The 26,846-nt window shown below is 40.7% G+C and overlaps 1 protein-coding gene across 2 annotated transcripts in view; it reads left to right on the forward strand.

The window, feature by feature from the left end:
• Positions 1 to 26,846, forward strand: part of MTA3 (metastasis associated 1 family member 3) — a 190,028-nt gene that overhangs the window by 141,376 nt on the left and 21,806 nt on the right. For both annotated transcript variants that reach the window (XM_026652526.1, XM_026652525.1), the window contains exons 11-15: positions 648 to 706; positions 5,110 to 5,234; positions 6,354 to 6,505; positions 7,377 to 7,599; positions 26,376 to 26,462. In XM_026652526.1, the coding sequence (XP_026508311.1) occupies positions 648 to 706; positions 5,110 to 5,234; positions 6,354 to 6,505; positions 7,377 to 7,599; positions 26,376 to 26,462 (646 nt within the window). The remainder of the gene's footprint in view (positions 1 to 647; positions 707 to 5,109; positions 5,235 to 6,353; positions 6,506 to 7,376; positions 7,600 to 26,375; positions 26,463 to 26,846) is intronic.

Below are 26,846 nucleotides of genomic sequence, written 5' to 3' on the forward strand. Positions count from 1 at the left end.
CTTAGGCTTGGTCTGTACTTAAAAGTTAGGTCGAATTACTACGTCAGCCAGGGCATGAAAAACACAGACTCCAGACCAACATATCTATGCTGATCTAACCCCCAGCATAGACACAGCTTTGTCGACCGAAAAATGCTTCCGTTGACGTAGGTACCATTGTTCGGGGAGGAGGTCTTCCTGCACCAATGGAAAAGCCCCTTCTGTCAGTGTAGGCTGCATCTATGCTATATAGGGTTATACCGGCATAGCTATGGTGATGTAGCTATGCTGATATTGTCTCTGTAGTGTAGTCATACCCATATTCTCCTACTAAGGTGAGCTAGAATGATGTATTTTATAAAGTGAATGCTGACTCCTGGCTGTTGCGTGCGTGCACGCACACTCTCTCTCTCTCTTTTCAGTATTGTAAAATTAGATGTGCTGTAATACTTTTGTTGGTGTTTGTGAATTTTTTATTGAGTGGAATATACTATGCATTAAAACTAGTAAAGAATTGCAGTGATGTTTGTTTTGAGTTATTAGGATCTACAATTAATTTCAAGGCCTTTGTGATCTCACAAAAGCTAAGTGGAAGTTGTCTTTAAATATTTTGTTTGCAGTGATCAAAAATTAATAGTGTATTAAAAATACATTATCTTTTCAATTAGAAACGTCTGAAGGCAGCTGAAGCAGAAAGTAAATTGAAACAAGTGTACATCCCAACCTAGTAAGTATAGCAAATGTTTATACTTTGTCACTTTGAAGAGACATAATGTATAGATAAAAAATGCACATCCCATTGTCAGAACACCAGTAAAAATGAAAGAAAATGGACCTGACTTGATAATGCTCTGTATATATGTAAGATGTGCTAGATAAAACAAATATATTACAGTAACTTGATAGATACTAAGATTTTGATCCTCCTGTGGCTTATTATTAACATGATTTTGATTGTGGATCCCTGTAACACACCCAGCATGATTAAGGCAAGGACTGATGATGATGCTCTCTTTGTGAGGCCCTTGTATTTAATTCATCCCTTTGTTCTTGTCCACCATTTTCCTTGAATAAGATAAATAGAAGTAAAACCAAAGAGAACTAGATTGGTTAAAATGCTGTGTGGATTGGTAATATACATAATGTGCCCTTGTTGCCATTTATAAAGCAGATTTTGCCAAGTAATCTCTTTAGAATCTCTCTGGAGTGCAGTTATATATGTGAATAAATGCAACATTTCAAAGTCTAAGCAATTGTTTGTTAAACCAGATACTTTTACCTTACAATTATAGTTTACAGTATATTCTTAAACCAATTAGGTGATACGAGAAGAAACACATTATGACCTTAAATGATAAGGCTATGGACAGCTCTAAATCCCTTCTCTGTGAACTAAGCCCTGTTAAAATCTTTTATTTTTGTGGTTTGTCCTCATAATGTTTTTAGTTATTTAGCTTTTGGGATTTAAATGTAATGCTAAAGATCTGTTTTTGTAAACATGTGGTTTATGGGAATGAGCAATAATCCATGTCTTTCACATTAATGATTTCCTCAGGGTTATGGGACTAGCAAGGATTAGGGGCAAAATTCTCCTTTAAGCTCTGCACCACTATGTTCTTCTTTCCATATGTGTATGGATTTCCTATTGACATAAATGGTAATTCTGCACATGTGCAGAGAACAGAATACCTGAAAAAAGTGTGACCTGTGTAGAGTCCTGTGTAAACTACATACAGTACAATTTCATTTTATATAGTGTCTTTCATGCAAACTCTCTTCCCAGACAGATTTAATAGTAGAAGGCAGTGGATAGACTGCAATAGATTTTAGCTTTTATTGAATCCAACCTTTTGAAATGTCTCAATGAGTGTTATTTAAAGCCCAAACCAGTACTAATAAAATAAAAATTTTAAAAATGATGTTAATAATTTTGGATGATGGATAATTTGTGACATCCTAGAGTCAGAGCAGTATTCTGGGAATAATCATATGAGTGTACAATCATCAACAGTTAGTATTCTTAGCGCAATTATTTTACCTATGTTGGTGATTGTGGCAGATAAATAATAAAAATAATAATTAGAACTTACATAATGCTTTCACATTCAACATCCTTGCAACATGTTTACTGAAGTCATACAGAGAGGTGTAGGTTGCACCTTGGATGTGTGGCTTTGAGCCCTTTTGCACTGCGGGTGAGTATTGACCCTAAGGGAAAGTAGGCAGTGTTCCCACATGGGAACTGTCATACTGGATAGGATTGGTTTAGTCCAGTATCCCGTTTCTGACAGTGGCAAGTAACCAGTGCATCAGAGGAAGCTACAGGAACACCAAAGTGGATAAATATGAGATAGCTGTAGTACTGTTGCCTAGTTTGTGGGATATGCTGGTCCCGTATAGCTCCCCTAGTACATGGGAGGTTGTTGCCAGATCCCACCACTCTAAGCTCTTTCCAGTGACTTCAGTAGTAGTTTGGTGCTGAGAGGGTGTGTGAGATCCAACACACTAACACTGGTTTATGGCCTAATCCTTCAGTCCTTACTCAGGAAAAGCATGTGTTGAAATCAATGGGAATATTGCTTGAACTAAGAACTACTAAACCAGGCCCTAAATTTCGTTGCTTAATTCCCTTAATCTCAGTGAATTTACTTTAAACTAATAAATGGTTGGATTTTTTTGCTCCTCCCAACAAATGTAGTTAAGGGCAGAATCTTCCCTTTGACTTAATTGGTATAAGCTCATGTAATGACACTTTCACTCCATAAGAAATGTACTTCCTGGTTAGAATACCATCCTTTTTATTTCAGACAAGGTGGGGAGGTAATATTTTTTATTGGACCAACTTCTGTTGCTGAAAGAGACAAGCTTTTGAGCTACACAGAGTTCTTCTCCAGGTCCGGGGAAAGTAATCAGAATGTCACAAGGTGGAATCGGCGACTTGTGGGAGGTACACAAAGGGGGTACCAGTTAAAGGGGGGGCATGTGACCTCCCCACATGACCCCCACACATGACTCCTCCCCACCCCACTCCCAGCCTGGGCCCTCCGCAATCTCCCTGTCCCCTCCCCATCCCACGTTACCTTGGGGGGGGCAGGGGGAGAGAGGGAGGCGCTCTGTCCTCCCGCTGGGCTGGCTCTCCCGGTATGTTTGGCTGCGGCCCCGGAGCCTCTCCTGAACGCTGCCCGGTGCAGCTGCCTGGGAGAGCGCCTGGTTGCGGCTCACCCAGGCTCAGCTTCTGGGGACACCGGCCGAGCAAGCCAGAGTCCTCCCTGCCCTCCCTGGCATGCTCAGAGTTGGCTCCTGTCCCCAGAAGCTGAGCCTGGGCAGAGGGCACCCTGCTGCTGCCGCAGCCAGGCACTCTCCCAGTCAGCCACTGCGCTGCACTGGGTATCGTCCCAGGTAGCGTGGCTGGAAGAGGCTCTGGCCCCGCCTCTTCCCTTCCGGCTCTGGCCCCGCTCCTTCCTCTCCCCACCTGGGCTGGCTCCTGGAGGGGCACTTGACCCTTTGTGCCCTACCCATGAGTCGCCCCTTTTGCCGTCATAGGACAAAGGAGGGTTAGTGAGTTACAGATTGTTGTTTTGAGACATAAAACCAGTGTCTCTGTTGAGTCCATGATTTTAAGAGTTTAGCAAAGTAATGAATTTAAGCTCCTAGGGTTGTCTTTTGAAAGTGCTGTGCAGGTTTCCTTTGAGGATGAGGGCTGAGAGGTCAGGTATGGAGTAATCGTTTTGCGACTCTTTCCATCTGGTGTTCAACTGTGACACTGGGAGTATCTTTCCCAGACCTGAAGAAGAGTTCAGTGTAGCTCGGAAGCTTGTCTCTCTTTACGAACCGAAGTTGGTTCAATAAAAGGTATTACCTCACCCATCTTATCTCTCTCATAACTTGGAACTAGCAGAGCTATACCCTACAAACAATAGCTTTCAATTTTATTTTTAAACTTTCCTTATTTTGAGTTTAGCATTTGGTGTATGCATTAATATTTTTTTTCTGTGTGAACGTTTTGTACCTTTTCTTAGTACAATAATACGTTGAATAAGAGAGAGAATTTTATTTCTGCTTTGGCAACCGTAGGTCTGTGCCAGGCTATCCATTTACATGCAAATTTTCTCATGTAAAAATGAAAGCTGGGCAGACTGGTTCAATAATAATAATGCTACCTAGTTCTTATATACTACCTTTTCATCAACAAAATAATAACAAATCCCCATGTGCTCTTATGTAAATTAGTTTGGTAAATTGGTCTTCTCCAAACAAGCCCATGTTTACTTCCCTCCCCACTCCACATCCCAAAATTATTTTACACAGACCAGTCATTTTTGGACCCTGTCTATTAGAATCCACTTTTTAAACTTGGTACTGCTTTAGGGTTTCCTCTGTATATTCAAATGTTGTGCTTTCTGGTGCTTTAGAGGTCCACTGTGCACTCGAGACTACAGTTATTGGGAAGTCCCCAAGCAGCACAAGGTTTAAAGAAAAGAGCAAAGGTACTCAGCAAAGAACCTTCTGCTACTGGAAGAAAGAAAAGGTCCGTCTCTACCATCCCCTGCTCCTTTGGCTCCTACAGCCAGTTGGGGGAGCAAGTTAGATCATCAAAGATATTGAGAGCCAATGTCTCTTTCATTGCTAGAAAAAACAGATTTTTGCTGCTAATTCAGGAATGCAGTCATGTGAAATATATCACTGTTACAGGTTATAAATCTTCACACATTTGTCCCAGTGGAGAATTCACCATTTTTTTCAGCACAGCCTTGTCTTGATGTGTGAAGATTGATTTTTGGTTTTCTAGAAAAACATCTTTGTTTTCTGTGCAGTGGGATATCTCCAAAGCATCATGTGATGGGGGGAGGCTGAATGTACTATGTAAAACTCAGTGATGACCTGTGTTCCAGCATTTTACATTTAGACCTTAGTCTTGCAAAGCCTTTCATCAGCTGTTTATATAAACTTGTTTTTGTCTGTAAGCTAAATAATTTATTAGAGAAACATAGAAATGAATTTTGTTACTCAGAAGAATTTGTTACAGATGGTGCAGTTTATGAAACAGAAACACAGAATGAAATCTTGTTCATGTTAATTAACTGGTTATTAAAATATTTTCTGAGAGATTACTTTTTATTTTATTTAAAGCAACAAACCAAATCCCAATCAACTATCCAGCAACAATGGGAAACCAGGTGCAGTGAATGGAGCTATGGGAGCATCTTATCAGACACAGACCTCATTAATAGGCCGGGCTTGTGAAAGTTGCTATGGTAAGTAAGATTTTTTGTGTGTGAGTGTTAAGAGTGCAGATGTCATTTGAACATTTGTGGGGCAGTTTTTTGCCAGTGCACCCTCTGATAAAACAGATGTATTTGTTGAATCTGTTACCACATTCCAAGCAAAGTGTAGGTTGATTTCTTTTTGATAGTTAGAATTGAGAAATGCTGCATATTTAACTCTTAAATCAGAACCACACCACTGTAATAGATTAACTTCAATATTTTAGACCAAGTTTATGACCTATTTAAAAACTGTAATAGTTGGATGGATAGGGAGCTGGAATCAAGGTAATGTGCTGGAGTTGGTACAGTGATCTTTTATCTTTGGAGCTCTGTATTCAAATCCTGACTTTGGTCACAAGTGCAAATGCATTTTGTGAGTTTAGGAAGGTCCCTAGTGGACTTTTCTACATAGCAAACCTCACCACAGGACTTGGCACAAATGAGAGAGAATATGACCAAATTTGGCACAGGTGGTGGTCTCAGCTCAAAAGAGGCCGAGTACTTAAAAAGAGATGAGATATATCTTTAGAGTTGTGACTAAGCTTATATAGAAAGTGCCCTTGCTGTTCACCTCTCTATCATGAACACCAAATGCAATTTTAACAATATTTCATACAGAAAGCAAAATTAAATATATGGTTGACTGTCTTCCAGTTGGGAGATGCCTCTGTGCAAAGCTCTTCGTTTAGGCCAGTTTTAGGTCTACTCAAAAGTAGACTTAATGGGGGCTGGGATCAGGTCCATAAACAGTAGTTTTGTATGATACATAAAAAAAACAAAAGTTTTGACCTCTTCTGGGTTCAGGGGCATTGTTTTCTTTTACTTCATTGAAAACATAGGAAATAAATTAGTCTTTTCCTAATGTTTAGGGATCCCAAGTTCAAAACTGATAGGGAAATTTATTTATTTTTCCATAAAAAAATTTTAAATTGTTTTAGAAGACCTCTAAATCACCTTAAAATAAGTTCTGTTTTTCACTCTGATAAATTTGTAGTACTTCTTTTAATAATGCTCTTGAGGAATAGTAATAGCATATAGTGTTTTTGAATTTATTATATGTAATGCAACATACATCAATTCAGCTGTATTTTTTTTTCTCATCCTTAGCCACCCAGTCTCATCAGTGGTATTCTTGGGGTCCCCCTAACATGCAGTGTAGATTGTGTGCATCTTGCTGGATTTATTGGAAGAAATATGGTGGCCTGAAAATGCCAACTCAGACAGAAGAAGAGAAACTATCTCCCTGTCAGACCACAGAGGTAGGATTATGTAGGCAAATGTTTCTGATATAAGAGTGACACATTTCTCAGTAGTTACTGTGATTTAAAATGTGGCATGTAATGTTTCTTGAGCCTCTGCTGAGAAACTGAACATTTTATACTTTTTGTGGTATTGAGTTATTAATATTTATTTCAGGTTTGACTGTGCTCAGTGCTTTACAAAGCATAGAGTGAGACATAGTGTTTTACTGGCCCATATGTTTTACACTCTAAAGGACCAGGGCAGCAAACATTTACTCCTTTGTATAAAGTTACTTCCTTGCAAAATCCGTCCCACTGTACTCAGTGGAACCTGAGTGAAAGTCACATCTCAGCAGAGATCCAGCACAAGATTTATGCATTACTGAAGCCTAATTTTGAAGTCTTTAATGAGTGGTGCATAGGCCTTGAGCTGTCTTTCTGCAGAGGTGAATTTCACCCTTCAACTTTCCTTGTGACTGGGGTCCTAAATAAAAAAATGTCCTTCATGCATCTCTGGTGGGTGACCAGTGTCACCTCATCAATCAAATGGTGATAGTATCTATAAAATGCCAAAACTCAAATCTTTTTATATGGCATTACATATTCCTATGGTTAGTCCTCTGGACTTCTCCAAACTTTGGGTGAATTCTGCGTGGTTATTTCTGATGCGTAAATTTAAGGGAAATGACCTACAATGTTTCTTCTTCAATTCTGTAGGAAAATATGCTAATTTCTTCATTTCTCTTTCAATTTTGGTCATTTTACTAAAGAATTTTAGATGTCTTTTGTTATATTTCACCATTGGTAATGGGATTTTTGGTAGCTGTTTGAGACTGTTGTGGTTGTTTTTGTTGCGTTTTAGTTGTGTGTATTTTATGATTTTTTACAGGATCCCCGTATTAGAACTCATATGTCACGCCAGGCTACGCAGGGTACTCCAGTCCGTAACACTGGCAGTCCAAAGTCTGCGGTGAAAACGCGCCAAGCTTTCTTCCTTCACACGACGTGTTTGACAAAACTTGCCCGTCAGGTCTGCAAAAATACCCTCCGGTTGCGGCAGGCAGCAAGACGTCCCTTTGTCCCTATTAACTGTGCTGCCATTAGGGCAGAATGTAAGATGTTTTTAAATTCCTAGCTTAATGTGCTGTGCTTCCAACCATTTTCTGTCTTTCATTTTATTTTCTTTTTCAATAAACATTTCTTGTCTACAACTCTTTTGTTTTATTTTTCCCCCCCAAGATCTAAGTTTACGTTTGTCCAGTGTATCACCAACAAATTTAGACAAAGGCTATCTGTTGAGGAAAGATTTCAAGCCAGTTTTATGAATGAAATGGGAATTGAAAAGGGGGTATGGCAAATGGATTAAGAAAGAGCATCATCTTCTCATCCACCTGTATCACATACTGTCATAAACGTTTTTGCTAGTATCAGCAAATCTTATGGGAAACTGGTGTTCATGTTCTGTAACACACAAGCCATATTTCCTACAAGGTACGGTGAAATATGAGTTTGCTTTTAAAGCATTTATTTTTTGTTTTTCACAACTAAAGATACAGAGCTAGATTCTGCTACTCTTACACAATTTGATTTCAATGGGACTATTAAAGGAGTAAGGTTCTACTCATCATATAAATAAGGATGGCAGAATCTGTGCCTTTTATGTCCACTTAATATTTTTAAACTCTAAAGATCATGATGGCCACACTTACTGTTTCACTAAAGTTTTACTTCTTTCATCCATTCTTAAATTTTAGTTTTACACATTTCCATACTGTTTTTGTGCTTTTGCTGTGTTCTTGTAAAACAAAAACATAAAGAACCTTCTGCATTAGTAACTTAATGAAAGCATATTTAGCCAGAGTGAACTTAAATAGCTTTTTGGAGGTGAAAATATGAGAAATGGCTGAGAAATGTTACAAATGAAAAGGTAGTAAATTAATGGCTTCTGTATGCTCCTGTGTGTTTAGAGCCCAGTCCAACATCCACTGAAGTTATTGGATACTTCACTGGGCTTTTGATCATGTCCTAAATGTATAATTTAATGCAGATACCACATGGCTAACTTTGGCTAGGTCTACACTACCCGCCTGAATTGGCGGGTAGAAATCGATCTCTCGGGGATCAAATTATCGCGTCTTGTCAGGACGCGACAATCGATCCCCGAATCAACGCTCTTACTCCACCAGCGGAGGTGGGAGTAAGCGCCGTCGACGGGGGAGCCGCGGAGGTCGATTTTGCCACCGTCCTCACAGCAGGGTAAGTCGGCTCTGATACGTCGAATTCAGCTACGCTATTTGCGTAGCTGAATTTGCGTATCTTAAATTGACGCCCCCCTGTAGTGAAGACGTGCCTTTACTCAACTTCCATGGGACAGTATCTTCAAAGCTTGCATTTCGTGCACCAGTATGGAATGCACTACCACATCATCTCACATAACATCAGATCTAGCAGAGAAAGAGTTAACAAGGTTAGGTCTGCCATGCTGGGACATTGTTACTTATGTTATTATTGAAGATAAAATTTTTGAGAATTAGAACTGATTTTATAAGTATAGTTACTGGATTAAGGCAAAAGTAAGGAATAATTTTCCCCTAAGGTTTTACATTGGGATGTTAATGTATTACTCTTCATGATAAAGAAATCATGGGTTTAAATCAATTCTTGGATTATTTTTACTTCCTCTCCGTTGCCCACACTCCAACAGTAGCCAACCGTGCAAACATCCAAAACTTGATAAGACTGCTCATGGGAGTAAAGGTACTCACCTGGATAAGTGTTTGCATGATTGAGCCTAAGCAACAAATTCTGTTTGCTTTACTCATGCAAGTCTCATTGGGCCTGATTCTCCTTTTCCTTAAACTGGCGTAAATAAGGTGCCACTCCAGTAAAGTCAATGGAGTTAAAAACATTGTAAGAGGAGAAGCATGCATCCATTGTGTAAGTAAAGCAAGAGTGATTTAGCTCTATGCTTCAATTTTGGTAGGAGAGGCAAATGAAGGCTGAAATGTGTTTAAATTTTTTATCCTTAATGCAGATTACAGCAAATCACTTGAAAGATTCAAGACCAGTAGAATAACAATGCATTGATGAGAGGAAAATATGTCTCTCTTAAAATTGGTGTAAATTGGCACCAATTTCTAAAGAAAGCCTGGGGGGGAAATTAGCTGTAGAATTGGATTCACTTTTGATAGAGAACCTTGAGCCTTTATCCCTCCTTGTTCTGATTTTATCCCCTAGTTTGTGGATTTAAGAGGAGCTTCTCGGCTCTCTATGAGCTGAGGTGTGAAAACATTTCTTCTTGTTTGAAGAAACAAAACAAAATGGTTCAACTGACTGTTAATCATCATCCTAGAAGGGACGTTTACTTTATACACAATTCAAATTTTTAAAACAAAGGAAATGAAAAGCAGAACTTTTGAAAAGGAAATAGTCATTCTTCCATCAGACTAACAGTGCCTTGAGTGCTTTCTCTTTGTTCTTTTGACTGAAAAAGTGTCATTACAAATTAAAATCATGACTTGAAAAATCTTTTTTGTCAACACTGACATTAGTTTTTGTTTTTACCTGAAAGAAAAATTGCATCTAAATTCTGTCCGTTGTATTCTGCCACCCCGATTGGCCCTGAAACAGATTAAAAATCCCCACAGTAACTGATTGTTTTTGAAAAAAGATTAAAAAACCATCAAATAATTTGATATAGTGGGACTCAAAGAGTGTGTGTGTAATATTGTTTTTATATTGTATTTCTCCAGCAATATCTTCTGTGCATAAAAGAGCATAGTACTCCTCATCCATGGATTGCTTGTCCATGGAACTGTCTTGCACATCATTAAATCTTATCTAATAACAAATAGGCCACATAATTTTAAGTTGCTGTAAAATCTGAGTTTCTTGCAGTTGTTTGTTCTTCCTTCCAGTGACTTATGTGTGTTTCTCTGTTATAGTGCACTTAATTGATTCTTATTTTACAATTTAGCGGCCTCTGTTCCTGAGCCTTTGTTTCATCCTTTTTGAAAGAAACCATAATGTCATTCACTTTTATGTGGGGGCACAGATACATTGATTAACAACAGTTAATGTCTATGCTGATCACGAATGAGTCACCAGCTATAATATTGAATAACACCCTTGAGCGGTACTGCAGCTGTTGTGATCTTCTGAGGCACTCAAGCTAATAGCCTACTGGCCAAAGTGTCAGGTTGCTGGTGGAAAGGCATGAAACGGCTGAGGGGTCCTGGGCTCTGGAATTTGCCTTCTCCTCTTGGTTTGCCAAAGCTTGGATGTAATGACCCTTCTGACGCTCTGCAAGACTCACCTGTTCATGTGATTTTATTTTTATTTGTATTGTAGTAGTGTATTGTAGTCTAGAAATTGCAACGAGGACACACTTGCTAGGCACTGTACAGACACACATTAAAAAGCGTACAGTCTAAACAGACAAGGGTGGAGGGCAAACAAACGTGAAATGATTTGCCCAGGGTCATACAGCAAGCCAGGTACAGAGGTAGATTGCCTGACTCCCAGTTCCGTGAACTGTCCACTTAACTGTACTGTTCTCTCAGGGTTTCTTTTCAGGCAGGGTGGGAGTAGGCTGTGTGTGAATGGTGAGGTGAGTTTTTGCTGAGAGCTGTAAAAGAAGCCATATTTTCCTAAGGATAGCATCTGTGTAGGATCTTCACTCCTAAGTCTTAGTTTATTGGCACAGGATAGGCAGAACTCCTCGGTCTCTAGTGAGGATTTTTTTTGCCCCTAAAGGCAGAAATAGTTGTCAGGTTCACAAGTCAAACTCTTCCCTTCTGGTGGTCAAGAAGGTTTTGTGTGTTAGTGTATGAAGTGTAGCGAATGTATTTTTGATTCTTTTGTTGAGTTTTGTCTTTGGAATTGTTTGGAATATCCATAGAATTTAGATATGTGTTCCTGTGAGAAATTAAACTAGAGAAACATATGCATTGCACAAGGGTGATCCTTAAAGGCTTCTACCTATGAAGTGGGGAGGTTGACCAGCACCTTTCAGGATCAGTTTCTAAATCAACAACTTTAAATATTAATATTCTGTCCCAGGGCTGCATTTGTCTTTTGGCGCGATTGTCCCCTCAACTCTGCTTTCTCTTCTGAGGCATTTCAGCAGCTCATGCCCCTGCAGGCTTCAGGGACTGAGGTACGCCAAGAGAAGCCAGAGGAGAGGCCTTTATCTCCTGCCCCCCCTACCATCGAGCTTCTGAGGATCTTGGCCAGCTCTGTGAGCAGAGGGCACTTCACCCTCACAGCCAAGAGTGAACTTGTCACCTCCTTCCCTTCTCCTGGGTAGGAAAGAAGCCAGGCAGGATTGTAAAGATTGGCTCCAGTAGGCTATCACCACCAGGCGCTACAACAGGTCATCGTACCCTGGTGTCCAGGTTCTCGTTCCCAGCTTCCGCTACAGGTTGCCATGCTCTCCCCCCGACCTCCACCTCCTGTACCCAAGAGCTGGGACAGCAGCTCAGATTTGGAAGAACAAACAGGCAGTAAAAGGCCTCGTGACTCACCATTTTATTCTTTCTATCCCTCCAGGCTTCAATTTTATGAAGCCAGAAGGTGTCTCAGTAAGCATCAGTCCAAATTCATCCTGGTGTCACTGCCACAGGTAAATGTAGCTATTTGTGGGTGAGAACTCAACATTACTACCTGAGAGAGACTTTTACTTCAAAGAATGGCCTCCTTGCTATCCAGGCCCTTCACAGAGAGTCACAACCAGGCAGGCATCACCTCAGTCCCTCCTTTTGATGTCAGAGCTCTCAGGTGGCATCAGGCCAACAAGAAAAAATAAATTAATAAGTGTCAAACTGACACCCAAAGTGCTTCTGCATGCTTCCACAAGCAGTGCTAATGTGGGTAGACACTATTGCAAGTATAGCCCCTTTCAGTTTAAAAATCCCTTCATGTAAGGTCATCTCCCTGAAAAAGACAGTGAGATACAAATCTGTTTCATGCAAATATGTGGGGCTTTGGGCCTTGAGATCAGATGCTCAGGCAAATGAGTTCTCTTAGTGCTACCTGGGAAATTTTATGGAAAGATGAAGCTATTCAAAGTCATTGGAAAAGTTGATTTACAATCCTGGCTCCTGCCACATGCTATAGAAAGGAATATAGGTCATGTGACATAGATTTTGATGACAGATGGGACCATTAGATATGGCCAGTTGAAGCAGTACAACAGGAGAAAACACCTTTTTGCAAGTGGTAGCTAGAACAAGTGGCGAGGTATGTAGGCGAGGCGAGGTCTCATCTGCCCTTATTTTCCTCAGAGCTATCTGCATAACTCCCAACCAGCCTTATCTGGAGTTAGACCCCTGGTTGGTGCCAGGCTCTTTCCATTTGGGAGCAAATGGCGATCCATAACTTTGGTCAAAATGAGGTCACTGGACATTGTCCAGAGGGGGTACCCTATGTAGCTGTGAATGAATCACAGGAACAGCTTTGGCTCATTCCCAATTTCAAGCAACCCATGGAAATGCCAGGGTATGAATGAAATCATCCATAACCTACTTCAGAACAAAGCAATGCAACCTGTTTCCCATCCTATCTCTAGCCTCAGAGTATCAGGAACAAACAGAGCAGGGCTGTGTCTGAAACATCTGAATAAGTTCCTAAAGGAGGCTTATCTGCACATTTCCATGTTACCATCTCACGGACATCTAAGTTTTGCATATATATAGAAGCTTCTTCCCACCCCAACATCAATCATTACTGTTTCAGATCATTTGATCTGAAAATGCCCCCCGGATCTCCTCCAGGGTCATGGCAATATTAATATTGGCTTTATAAAAGAAGGAAATTCACTTTTATTTCTTGCCCGGCAATTTTTCTGATCAGTGATCTGGACAGAGAGAAAGCTTCAAAAAACATAGAGTTGTATGGTTTCTGTACTATCTTGGATTCATGATGCATATAGACATTGGTTCCAGGGAAGTCAGATATAGGCCTGGGCTGGGGCTGAATGTTGTCAGTTACAAGTTCTCCATCTCAGAAGAATGTTAACATAAAGATGAAGACCCCCATAACGGAAAATAAGTGGTGTCACAGAAACAAAAATCCAGGTCTTACTGGATTAATGATTGCATTAATGAACCAGGCAGAGCAATCCTTATGTCAAATGCCAACTGGGAATAAAAGAATGGGTTCATTCAAGTCCCAATTCAACTCAGGAAATGGGTACCAGAAAGAGTGCAGCATCCATAATGATTCACTGAAGTCTTGGAGCATTGTTCCTGCCAGGGATAATAGAATAGTGCTGGTCATGACAATCAACTTGTCTGATGAGATTTTCATAAATAAACTAGGGAGAACACAATCAGTTCCACCCCAGTGTAAGATGGAGGATATATAATATACCTCATTCTTCTTCGAGTGCTTGCTCATGTCCATTCCATGCGAGGTATGTGCACGTGCCGCATGTACCATTGCTGCAGATTTTTCCCTTCGTTGTATCCATTGGGCCGGCTCTAGTGCCCTCTGGAGCCCACGGGCCACACACTGTCTCAGTTCCTTCTTACCGCCCATGATGGTTGCTGGAATGATCCTCCTTGTTTCAGCAAGGCTTCTTCCCAGTAGTCTTCGGACTTTTTCTAGTTCAAAGTTATCCTATGTAGTGTATATAGTTTCAACTAGTTTTAGTGTATATAGTTAGTTCCTGTCATAGAGGGACTTCTTTGCCCTGGTCCCCGGGCTTCAAGTCTTGTGCCTCCTGTGGCATGCCTATGCCCATGACTAACCTGCACTCCAGCTGCGTAAAGGGCAAAACTCATGTGAAGGACAAGTGTCTGATCTGTCCAGACTTCAGACTCCACACTAAAAAGGACAGAGACATCAGATTGAAGGCTATCCTCATGGAAGCTGCCCTCAGACCTGTCTCAGAGCCAAGCCACTCTGATTTGGTGCTGAGTACTTCAGTGTCGGTGTGAAGCGCTCCCCCGGCACTGAGCTCTTCCAGGCACCGTTCTCCATCTCCGGTGCCAAGGAAGAAGCACAAGAAGCAGCGTACCAAGAGAGGGTGCTCACCGGTGCAGAAGAGAGAAACAAGCAGGGAGAAGGCAATTTAGTTACACCCATGCTGGGCCACTTTTCTCCCCCCGGACCCATGTCAGCACTGTCGACTCTGCGAAGGGCCTTGATTCCAGTGTAGAACCCTCCGCCGACACTAGGAAGTTAATGCGGTGCGAGGGGACTGACAGTACCATCAACCCTGGAGGCTTTTCAGGCATCTAGGGACTTTCTCTTTCTTCCAGTCCTGCCAATTCCATTGGGGCACCCACCAGCTCCAGTGTCCAGAAGCAGGAGGGAACAGGGTGCATCAGGCGCTTTCCCGGCACCAGGTCCCCAGCAAGCACCACCTCATCCCAGCGTCCTGATCTCCAGCACATCGCCGGTCCCTGGAACCCTGGCACCATATGGCAGCAGAAGTGGGTACCGCTCCATCGTGGTTGCCAAGAGAAGAATCCTCCTCAGAATCTGAAGGTGAACCTTATGTACTGCCAAAAGCCCACCATCAGTACCCAGCCTACGTGCCACCAAGCTTCAGCGATGGTTCTACGGTGGGCACCTGTCCTATGTGGCCCTACTGAAACCCCTGGAGGTTTCCCTCCGTACCTGATCTGTCCTCCCATCACTCCTACTTGGTGGTCTCCAAAAGACAGGCTACAGCTCCTTTCCACTCAGCACTGACCCGAACTCCAGTACCAACATCCAGGAGATGCCTCCAGTGGACATAGTCGAGGAAGAGGAAGGAGCTCCTCCTCGTCCTCCCCAGACAAGGCTGTTGCAGGTCCCAGCAGCCTGCTTCCATATGATGATTTCAGGGCCCATCAGGACCTTCTGAAGCAAGTCACTACTGACCTGGAAACTGAGGAGCTCAAAGAGACATCTCACAGCCTTATTGATATCCTGGCTGCTGCAGCTCCATCCAAGGTGGCCTTGCCCATCAATGAGATGGTGTTGGAACCAGTCAAGGCCCTGTGGCAAACTCATTTTCTGGCCCCCACTTCAAAGAGGGCAGAGTAGAAATAGCGGGTTCGAATAGTCACACACACTCACACTCACTCCCTGGTGGTGTCTGCAGCGAAAGAAAGGGCCAGTCAAGTGCTACCTGAAACAGAAAGACACAAAGAGACTAGACCTTTGTGGAAGAAAGGTTTATTCCATGAATATCCTCCAACTATGCATCTCTAACCAGCAAGCTTTGCTGGGGAGATACGATTTTAATCTGTGGGACTCCCTGAATAAATTCAAAGACTAACTGTCCCAAGAGTCAAGATAGGAGTTTGCGGCCCTCTTGGAAGAGGGTAAGAATGTGGCCAGGACCTCCCTCCAGGCGGCTCTGGACACTGCCGACTCGGTGGCCCAGACAGTGGCCTCTGCGATCACCACGAGGTGCTGTTCCTGGCTCCTGTCCTCCGGCCTTCCTCACGAGGTCCAACAGTCCATCCAGGACCTCCCCTTTGAAGGCTCCTCCTTTTTCTCAGAGCAGATGGACACGAGACTTCATGGACTGAAGGACTCAAGGGCCACTCTATGATCCTTAGGCCCGTATGCTCTGTCTGCTTCCAGAAAGCACTTCAGGCCTCAGGCAGCCTTCTCTGTTCTCAGCGCCTCCAAGACAAGAGCCCTACAAAAGAAAAGGGAGGGGTTATAAATGGCGCCAACCACTTCTGCCCACCTCAGCCTCCAGGTCGGGGTCTTAGAGATATTCCGGTGTGCTCAGGCAGGCCTTTAGAAGGTGCACTCGAGGGCGCTGTACCAGTCACCGTTTCAAATCAGCCTCCCCTCTCATTTTTGACTATTTGTTGCTCTTCAGCCTGGCATGATCATTCATATCATCGGACCTTTGGGTCCTGAACACAGTGACAGCCAGTTATACCCTGCAGTTTCATAACTGTTGTTCTGTGAGATGCGTTGCTCGTGTCTATTCCATGACCCACCCTCCTACCTCTGTCTGAGTTACCAGCAAGAAAGAACTGAGAGGATGTGTGGCAGGTGGCACCACCTAAACTGGCACATAAACATGCAACTCCAGAGGGCATGACCTTAGCATGATGAAGAAAGGAACACTTATTTGTGCTTACCTGAAAAATTTCTTTCTTTTGAGCAATAAGGTTCTCGGACCTGCCCTGACAAATATCATCCAGAATAGAGACAGAAACTGACATCCCAGGATCTGGGTTGGTTTCATTAATTTCTCATGCTCTGTAGTATGAAAAATTGCTGAGCTTTTTCCTCAAAGCATATTTAACACTATCTGTGGCTTAGGAAAGTAGAACTGAATTGTCTTGACTGGAAGAAATTTAAGGGGGTGCAGCATTCCTCTGCTACCAGTGACTGACAAGTCTGGTTTTGCCACAAGCATGCCAAAGTACCCATTGTAATGGATCTGTGGATCTTATTACTGGGAGAAAAGAGATTTTCCTATTCTGCTCACATTTATAGCAATGTAAATCGAGAATAACTCACCAGAGGACAATGTAGTTATGCTGGATTTACACAACTGAGAGCAGAATTTATGCAATTTGGCAATAAATCTGGATAGTTGTCTCTAAACGTTATCAACATTTAATTGCCAGATATACAGCTTTAAATAACAAAAGGTCTGTACCTGGTACTTCATGTTGTGGACTGCTTCAATAACAAAAAGATGTACATTCTGCTTCATTTTTATTTCTATAGATCAGGTCCTAATATTGATTTGCCTACCTTTCTGAGTGGATAAAGCGCATGCTGTACATTTACAAAACTATTGCTTATTAATTCACATGAGGTGCTTGTATCAAGAATTTAGATTTTCTACCAATGACCTTACTGGCTAAATCTAGTCTGAAAATATTTTTTACCAGTAGTTTTTTTTAATGTATTACATTTTTATGCTGCCTTAAAGTATGAAATATCAAAGCCAGAAAATGGTTTTTTTATTTATGTATAGAACATATTTTTGCCATAGTGGCCAGGCACTTACAGTTAAAGAATATTAAAATTCCATAAAACTGCTTTTAAAAAAGGCAAATAAGTATATCTGATATCACATCCAGAATCTTACTAGGGATCAAGAGGATTTAATCCCAAATGAGACAGCCCTGTGTCTGGGCCCAGAGATTTTCAACCCCAGGAGGAGCTGACAGCAAAAGCCTTACAGGAGATCAACTCAAGGACAAACACTCAAGATTGCACAGTTCCAAAAGCTTGTGTATGTCCATCTCCAGACTCCTTACAAGACCATTAAGGAGTGATATTGGTTGACATGATAACTAGGAAGAAACCAGTAATATGGAGAGCAGTCCATCAGAGAGGCTACCACTTTTGCCTGTTTGCCTTTCGAGCCACCATAAACCGCATTATCAGTTACAGGGCCTTTCCATTGTGATTACATCAGGCCCTGGCTTTAGTTAAAGCTATGAAGAAAGGACACGAAGAACCAAATCCATCTTGAGGGTTTGCTCTTCTTCGTCTCTTTCGTATATGATAAATCAGATGGAATAATGCATTTCTCCTCTTGTTCCCTCCTATGATTGATGGCCTCCAAGCATACACATTTGGCCTTGGTCACAGGACGTAGATTTCATACCCCCTGATCCATGCTCCATTTACCAGCATCAGGTGTTTTGTTGGGACCCTGAACATGGAGGTCAGAGATCACTGTTCTGGGCAAACTCCAGCTGTTCAGTCAAGAGGCAGAATCAGTAGTTTATACCCAGGCATAGCTTTCCCTGAGGAAGGCTTGTTCCTTTCAGAGTCAAAGGCTACTACCATTCCTGAGTGCTGCATTTCCAAGCAAGCCAGCCTCCTCTACTTCTCCTTGTCATAAGCAACAGTGTTATCTTGCCAGCCAAGATAGGTTGCAGCCCAGTTGGGTGTAGTTTTGATTTTTTCCCCCTTAAGTCCTGGAGTAACTTGTGAGCCATAAAAGGAGTCATAACCCCTTAAGAAAACCATAGCTAGATGTTGTACATAAGCATTTAAGGTAAAGAGTATTGTGAATGTAGGATTGAGGGTACCGAAAGGACGGAAGAAGCAGCAAATTTGCAACTGAGGAGAAAAAGCAAAGAGCAGCTTGCAAGAAGAGAAGCATGTCTACATGGGATTTAAGAACTACTCATCCGTCGCTCTCTCCAGACAGGAATAGAGATGAGCAGCTGGCTTAAGAATCTGAACAGTTGTAGTGGTGGAATGTCATTAGCATGTGGATGATTGGAAGAGACAAAGCATAAAAGGAATCCAGAGGGTGGTAAGTCTTTGGTATATAATATGCAGTGTCAAAAATCTTTAGTGGTCAACTAATAACTGGGTTCCAAAGTATGTTCAGGAGAAGTCAGAGTATGGAGGCAAAATAATGATCAGAAAAGGCAAGAGATGAGGACAAAATTACTTGGCTTGTTTTAGAGCAAAAGTTTAAATTAATTGGAAAGGGCAGGATTTGATCTGTAAGAGTCTGAACCATTTACTTGCAGCTCTGTGACCCATCACTACATGGTCAGGAGGCTTTTCTCATCTGATCGGAAGGCTTAGGAGTCAAGGCCACTATGTGTGATGGTTATAGTGACTGTTATTGCCATTTTCATTGTTTTCTTGGTATTGGGTGAAAATTCAAGGGAATTCAACTGGACACTGATTAGGCAGCTCTCTGAGTTTGTGTTTTGGGGCAAGAAGAGGGGCACACTCAAAAAGATGTGTTCTACATCTGGATTCACTTGACCTGAGAATGCCAGTCTCCGTTTTTTAACATAAATTTCAACTCAGGATAGTCTTTTTTTTAATTCCTGCCTCAACTGTTGTGTGTTGTTACTAGGCTCTGTAAAATAGCTGCTGGGTTCCACCCCAAAGGTGGTTGCATGTCAGTGGTGGGTGAAGTGTAGTTTGTGTATTACTTTAAATTTGTAAATTTTGGAATCCTCTTCTTGTTTCAGGTGATTTTGGTAACCTTCATTGGCATGTTGGTTTTCCTTGAATTTTATAATGTGTGGAGAAGTCTGTTACTAGACATGATTGGTTTTCCTGACCCACAAGAATTTTCCAGATTTTGAACATTTTTTCTGTCCCAGATTGGGAGGAAGAGTTGAAATCTTGAAAAATTTTACAAACCGATAATCCAAAAAATTGTGTGAATCTGGTCAATCAAAATGTTGTTGCAGTTTTCAAGCTTTTATTGTTTTTAACCTTTTAAAAAAGTATAAATAAACTGACATTTTGAAGCGCAAAGTTATTTAAAATGAAAAACCAGAATTTTTTGTTCGGATGTTTTCTAAAGAGGACACTTCAACAATTTACAGAGTAGCAGCCATGTTAGTCTGTATCCACAAAAAGAACAGGAGTTCTTGTGGCACCTTAGAGACTAACAAATTTATTTGAGCATAAGCTTTCATGGGCTACAGCCCACTTCATCGGATGCATAGAATGGAACATATAGCAAGGAGATATATATACATAAAGAACATGAAAAGGTGGGGGTTGTCCTACGCACTCTAAGAGGCTAATTAATTAAGATGAGCTATAATCAGCAGGAGAAAAGAAACTTTTGAAGTGATAATCAAGGTAGCCCATTTCAGACACTTTGACAACAAGGTGTGAGGATACTTAACATGGGGAAATAGATTCAATGTGTGTAATGGCTCAGCCATTCCCAGAAACTATTTTTTCAAATGTTTTTGAATTGTGAGTTTTGCCAAAACCGACTCTCTCTCACAGATAGTTTTGGTTTCAAAGCATAGGCATTTTCTAATGACAAAAATGTTTCGTTGGAGAATTCCTGACCTGCTCTATTTGTTATGTACTATGGGAGTTTTGCTGTTGTCCTCAGTGGGGTCAGGACTTCACCCCTTACATCAGCAGATGCCTTTCTGAAGATGGTATTAAACATTAAGTAGCACAGTGAGATCCTGATCGCAGGATATCTAGATGCTACTGTAATACAAATAATTACTAATAAAATAACTGAGAGAAGACTAGAGGTTTAGATTGATGCCTTTCCTCATAGATCTAATACTGAAAGTTCAGTCAAAAGATGGTCGGAAACCACTCAACCAGACAACATGCAGTGCTAAGAACTGAGATTAGGAGAGCTAGCTAGTGCTTGGGTAGGAAACCACATTTCCTCTATAGAAAGCTCAAGAGAGTGGAGAACAGTTCTAAGCGAAGAGCATAAAGGAAGGACTGAGGATTAAAAGAATCCTTATTTCACAGAAAACGTGTCAGATCCCAGCCTTCTGGTGGGCAAAGATTCAGTGTTACTAATCAGAATAGAAGAAAATCACAAGAGTAAATCTGTTCTTACTCTGGCTGGAAATAAAAATCATGCACTGTATATAAACTTAGTTGGAACTAGAACTTAGATGTTGATGCCCTTTGAAAATTTTCAGCTGAAACCTGTTATCTTTACATCTTTTCATACCTTTATCTTATGCAAACACTGGCTGTTGAGCTGGAGCTGGTGCCATAGTGAGGTGTTCATTCTTTAAGGAAAAAGATTGTTTATGTTGATGCTCTGGAGATTCACAAGAATAGGTGTTTCTGACAATAGACGTGGTCAGTCATAATATAATCTTAGCATACAGGCAATAGCTATGCCATCTCAATTTGTGAGCTTGTCAGGTCTCGTAAATTAGCAGATTGAACTTGGTCAGTGCTTCGATGGGAGGCCTCTCGGAAAACCAAAGAAGTAGGTTTGTAATTCAAGTTGATGGCACTCTTCTTTGAATCTGAGTTGAACCTGCGGCTCAGCATGATTCATGGAAGCAGGATTGGGAGCAGACTGCTGCTGGAGATGCTGTTTTTCAGATGACATATAAAACCAAAATCTCGACCATTTCTTGTTGTGAAACATCCTGTGACTCTTTTCACAAGAGTAAGGGTGGCTGCTCTGGTACCTGGCCAATTTCCAATGTGAATAACAATTGCATTCTATCTATTTAAGGCTTTATCACCACTGTCGACTTTGTCACTGGTGCCCACTGGAATCGTTGGTGTTCAAATGTTATGGGTGTCTTACCAGTGCAAGGATTAAAGTTAATATTATGGCCAAAATGTTCAAATCCTGGTATTCTAAATCCATAGCGAGCCACCTGAATAAAAGTGCCCTGATGTTTCACTGGGGGAAATTCAGGTGCCTAACTTTAGACATTTTTGAAAAATTTGATTTTTATTTATTTTAAAGATAGAGGGCCCTATTCTCATTTACACGATTGCCTCTTTGTAGTGTTCTGCAGTACAAAAGAGGCTTAAATGTAAATGAGAAGCATCCCCCTACTTTTTTTAGTTTTCTGTATATCTCTTATTTTGCAGTACTCTACTGACTATTTTATTTTATTTTTTGATAAAAGCTGGTAGTTTATATACACAATAATAAGTTACACTTCTTTTACATGGAAGTTAAAGGCCACTGCTTTTTAAGTGCATTTGGATGAAAGAAGAAATCTCCTTGCTTAACATGACAACTTCTTGAATATTTCATTCTTTGAAATGGCAATAAGGAGGTGGATCATACACAGTATTTTCCAACTCCGTTTAAATGAGCAGATGGGTTTGGTCAACAATTTGACCTACCTTATTTTTTTTACATTTGTTTGTGAAGTCCATGTATTTCTTTGAGTCTCCAAAAAGTCCACAAACCCTAAACGATCTTTTCCCTTAAAGAATGAACACCTCACAATGGCACCAGCTCCAGCTCAGCAGCCAGTGTTTGCATAAGATAAAGGTATGAGAAGATGTAAAGATAACAGGTTTCAGCTGAAAATTTTCAAAGGATTTTTTGTAACAGTGAATAGAATGGATTGAAAAGTGTGTTTTGAGGAAATTTAAAATAAGCATCGAAGCAAACATTGCAGTTGCATATTGAGAAGCCTATTTCCTGGATAATACGACTGTATTCATTTAGAAGATGTGATAGCTGCAGCATTTGCCCTGGAAAGTGGATTCCATTGAATCACAAACATTTTTCTTGTAGACTACCTTACAGATGAGTGGGTTAGTTTAAAAAGATTTTCTTAAGGCTGTTGTTAGCATGAGAAGGCTGAATTTGAATGAGACACAAATGAGAACCTTTTGCATTACTCTAACAACTTTCCTTGTGCAGAGTGAGGTTAGACTTGTAACCGCAAAGGTGGTGTAGATATGAGATTCTGTAGCTAGTAATGAGGGGGTTTTATTCTTAATTTGACAGAGCCTTACATAACAGTTATCATGAAATATTTATTACCAGGATTTGTGGTTTAGTTTTATTTTTAATATTCTAATCCAACGAATGTATTTTAATAGGTTTTCACCAAACCTTAAAAGAACACCTGGCTCTAGGGGAACTTTAATGTTAATCCTATTGAAACATCAATCTGTCTGTCTTCCAGTAGGAAAGACAAGACTATTACCATAAATAGCAATACAAACTCCTACAAACCTAGACCCCAATCCAGCAAAGACTTATGCACATGCTTAACAGGGTAGGGGTGAAATTCTGGCCCCAGTGTGAGATTCCCATTGGCTTCATTGGGGCCAGGATTTCACGGTGGTAATAATCCCAATTACTTCTCTGAGGGTACGTCTATACTTACCTCCGGGTCCGGCGGTAAGCAATCGATCTTCTGGGATCGATTTATCGCGTCTTGTCTAGACGCGATAAATCGATCCTGGAAGTGGTCGACGCCGGTACTCCTGCTCCGCGAGAGGAGTACGCGGAGTCGACGGGGGAGCCTGCCTGCCGCGTCTGGACCCGCGGTAAGTTCGAACTAAGATAGTTCGACTTCAGCTACGTGAATAACGTAGCTGAAGTTGCGTATCTTAGTTCGAAGTGGGGGGTTAGTGTGGACCAGGCCTTAGTAGTGGTCTCAGGCCTGGTCCACACTAACCCCCCACTTCGAACTAAGATACGCAACTTCAGCTACGTTATTCACGTAGCTGAAGTCGAACTATCTTAGTTCGAACTTACCGCGGGTCCAGACGCGGCAGGCAGGCTCCCCCGTCGACTCCGCGTACTCCTCTCGCGGAGCAGGAGTACTGGCGTCGACGGCGAGCACTTCCGGGATCGATCCCAGAAGATCGATTGCTTACTGCCGGACCCGGAGGTAAGTATAGACGTACCCTAAGGCTTGATCATGCACCAGTGAAGTCAAATGGGAATTCTGCAATTAACTACAATGGGAACAGGATCAGTCCCCCAGCTGGTAAAGTTAAGCGCATGTTGCAGGATCAACCTCCCTTGTAAACTTCAAAAGGCCAAATTAAAAGATTGACTGATTTCTCTGACAACCCCAGCAGCCCCCTTCCTGGATCCTGCCCAACTTCTTGACAAGGAACAGGTAGGCATTTTTGAAAGATGAGCGTTAAACATGTCAGCAATAAATGCCTTTTATAAACTGTTGGCTTTTGAGTTCAGTATTTTACACAGCTTAACCAGAAATCCATGATTCAGGAACAGAGCAGCAGGGAATCAGCAGCATATGCCTATACTGTGAGAGGTAACTATATAGAATACTGTTTTAAAAACAATTTTGACTGTTTTAGGAAAAGGCTGACTGCTGCACCCACTGCCTCTCTGTGGTGGTCAAGCAATATGACAGCAGTACTGTAGTTGGGCTGTGTTTCAGACCCGCGTCCACAGTCTGGCACATGACTTCCTTACCCGGATTCAATTACGTTTTACAGACGATGCAAAGTTTATCTCACAGATTACTTCACAGTGGCTGCTTCCCCTCCCCAAAGTAGCTGTAAAAATATCTACTGTGTTTATCCTACTAAGGGAGTTAATGGAGAAACATCTTTCTCTTCTCTCATTTAAAATATCTCAAGTGTAACAGTTTTAAGTTACTTAATAATGTTCGCTGAGTTAGTCCTAATGCATTTTTTCACTGAGAAGAACATTTGTAGTTTAATATAAAGTACTCTGTGTACTTGGCTTTTAGAGTATTTGAGATCTTGAGCCTTTGAGCTTCCCAGATATCAGCTGTCTAATGAAACTTGCAGTAGGAGCACAGAGCATATAATCATTTCATTTCTCCATGTATGCTGCTTAATATATTTTAACCATTACGAAGATTTGATAGCCTATTTGTTTAAAAATGGTTGTGAACTCACCTTTATGAAAAATCAAAGTTTGAAAATAAATGCTGCAGCTGTTATTGTTCTCCTGGCAAAGCACCATGCGAATTTTTCATAGGATTGCATGGAATTTGCATATGAAATTACAAATTTCTGGAAGGGGCAATTTCATCTTTATTTTTCTCAAATATAAATTGATCCATATGGCCCCCCCATGGCCACAAGGATGTTTGTGTGTGTTTATCATTTTGTGCTGGGATAAAATGAATAGGAAGGAATTCTTTATTTAAAAACTAGACACAAGGCAGAGGCAAAGTAGAGACTGGATAAATGGTTGAGTTTTGGAGTCAGATGCTCAAATCCCTATTTTTAGCAGATTGGATCACACACATGTTGGTGTATGGACCTGCATATAATATGTGTTTGTGTAAGACGCAGTGGGAGTTTGGGATGTACAAAGTATGCAGAAATTAGCCTACTTTTGCACTATATGATATACCTTTATGTGGGGCACACTGAAAGCACCGTATGATTATTCCTAGTGCTACTGGAAAAGAGACCAATCAGTCTTTCCAACTATTTTTAAAAAACGATGTATTTGGCTTCCATGCATTCAAGTCAATGGTAAAACTGTTCATCTGTATTCTTATCAAATTTAAATGATAACAAGACTCGAGAAAGTTTAAAAGAAATAAAAAAGAATCTCCGATATACTATTGGCCCCATAACTGATTCTTTTGTCGAAAAGCTGATGAGTTTTGAATCCCATTCCTCATCCTGTGACAGCTAATTATGCAACACTTGGGATATTTGTGCTGAGTACTTTATTTTTTTCTCTGCCTGAAACTTCTTACAGTAGGTTATGAGCAGTCTGATGAGTACTTTTATGAGCTAATAAACCTCCTGCATGATTCTGTTCTGACTGATGGATGAAGTCCTCTGTCTGGAACGAGGTAAAGTCAAACATCCCATCTAATGACTTTGATATAGGGTACACAAAAATGCAGAATATAATGAATAAAGCTGAAGGACCTTCTCAAAAGTGCAAACTGAGGTAAAAATATGTAATATAATAATGATGAAATCCTGACCTGATTGAAGTCAATGGCAAAATTCCCATTGACTTCTTTGGGGCCAGGATTTAACCCATAGTTTCTATTTATGAAAGATACATTTTTCTGTTAATAAATATCATTATTGGGAACTTGTTATAGCAGGTTTCTTTTAAGATTATCCTTGTAATAATCACCTACAGTGTTACATTTTACTTACTAAGAACGATATATAACACCACATTACCAGGGTAGCATAGGCGGAGTATTTAGCAAGTTCCAAATCTTAAATAATTATCCTGTCTCATAGTGAAGTTAATTCACAATTTCAGAGCCAGACAAGCCTGTAAAAAACTAATGCAATGAGGCTTTCTGTTTAATTAGACCATTAGAGGTGTCTGTTAACGCCCAGGACTGTTTTTGTTGTTGTTTTTATTCATTTTTTAAAAAATCACTTTTTCATCTTCATGATATTTTCTTTTGCACGGAGTTGGTCATTTTCCAAAAGATTTTGTAGCCACCCGGTGTACTAAAAATAAGTTCTCACAAATATTATCTTTTCATGTTTACATACATGAGCATATGTCCGGACTTTGCATCCTAGTCTTTAGTATGTGTGCATCAGAGGAATACAAGTTAAAAAGAAAGTATTTTTCTTTTAGTCAGTAATATGTCATACTAAGAATACATAGAGGAAATGTATAGATGTACCATAATTATTTATGTAATTTGTGAACTAGCCTATTAAAATTAAATTATTTTTTTTAAACTCCTCTAAATTTTTTTATCCTCAGATGCAGACCGACATTGTGAAATAGTTGGAAGTCCTCTGAAGATCAAAAGCACTAGAAAACCGCTGTCTTGTATCATCGGGTATTTAGGTGAGTATTTTCCCTTTGAGGAAAGTGAGATGTCAATTCTTTAACAGTATTTAAAAATCCTACTCACCAATAAGGGAATTCATAACAACATGGCAACAGTATGAATAAGAAAATACATTATTAAAAGCTCAGATGTGCTATTCTAATTGTTTGAGCTTGCACTATTTAGTTAGAATGCCTTTAGTCATCGGTGTAAAATGGCATATTTAGCATGTGAAAAATAATCTGGCAATCTGATTTTTTTTTTTAAATAATTTTTACCTCAATGGTAATGAGTTGTCCGGTGGCACCTTAAAAAGTAATAGATTTATTTGGGCATAAGCTTTCATAGGTAAAACCACTTCTTCAGATGCATGGAGTGAAAATTACAGATACAGGCATAAA

This window comes from Terrapene carolina, unplaced genomic scaffold, assembly GCF_002925995.2.
Source record: "Terrapene carolina triunguis isolate 2854851 unplaced genomic scaffold, T_m_triunguis-2.0 Scaffold120, whole genome shotgun sequence".
NCBI classification, from domain to species: Eukaryota; Metazoa; Chordata; order Testudines; family Emydidae; genus Terrapene; species Terrapene triunguis.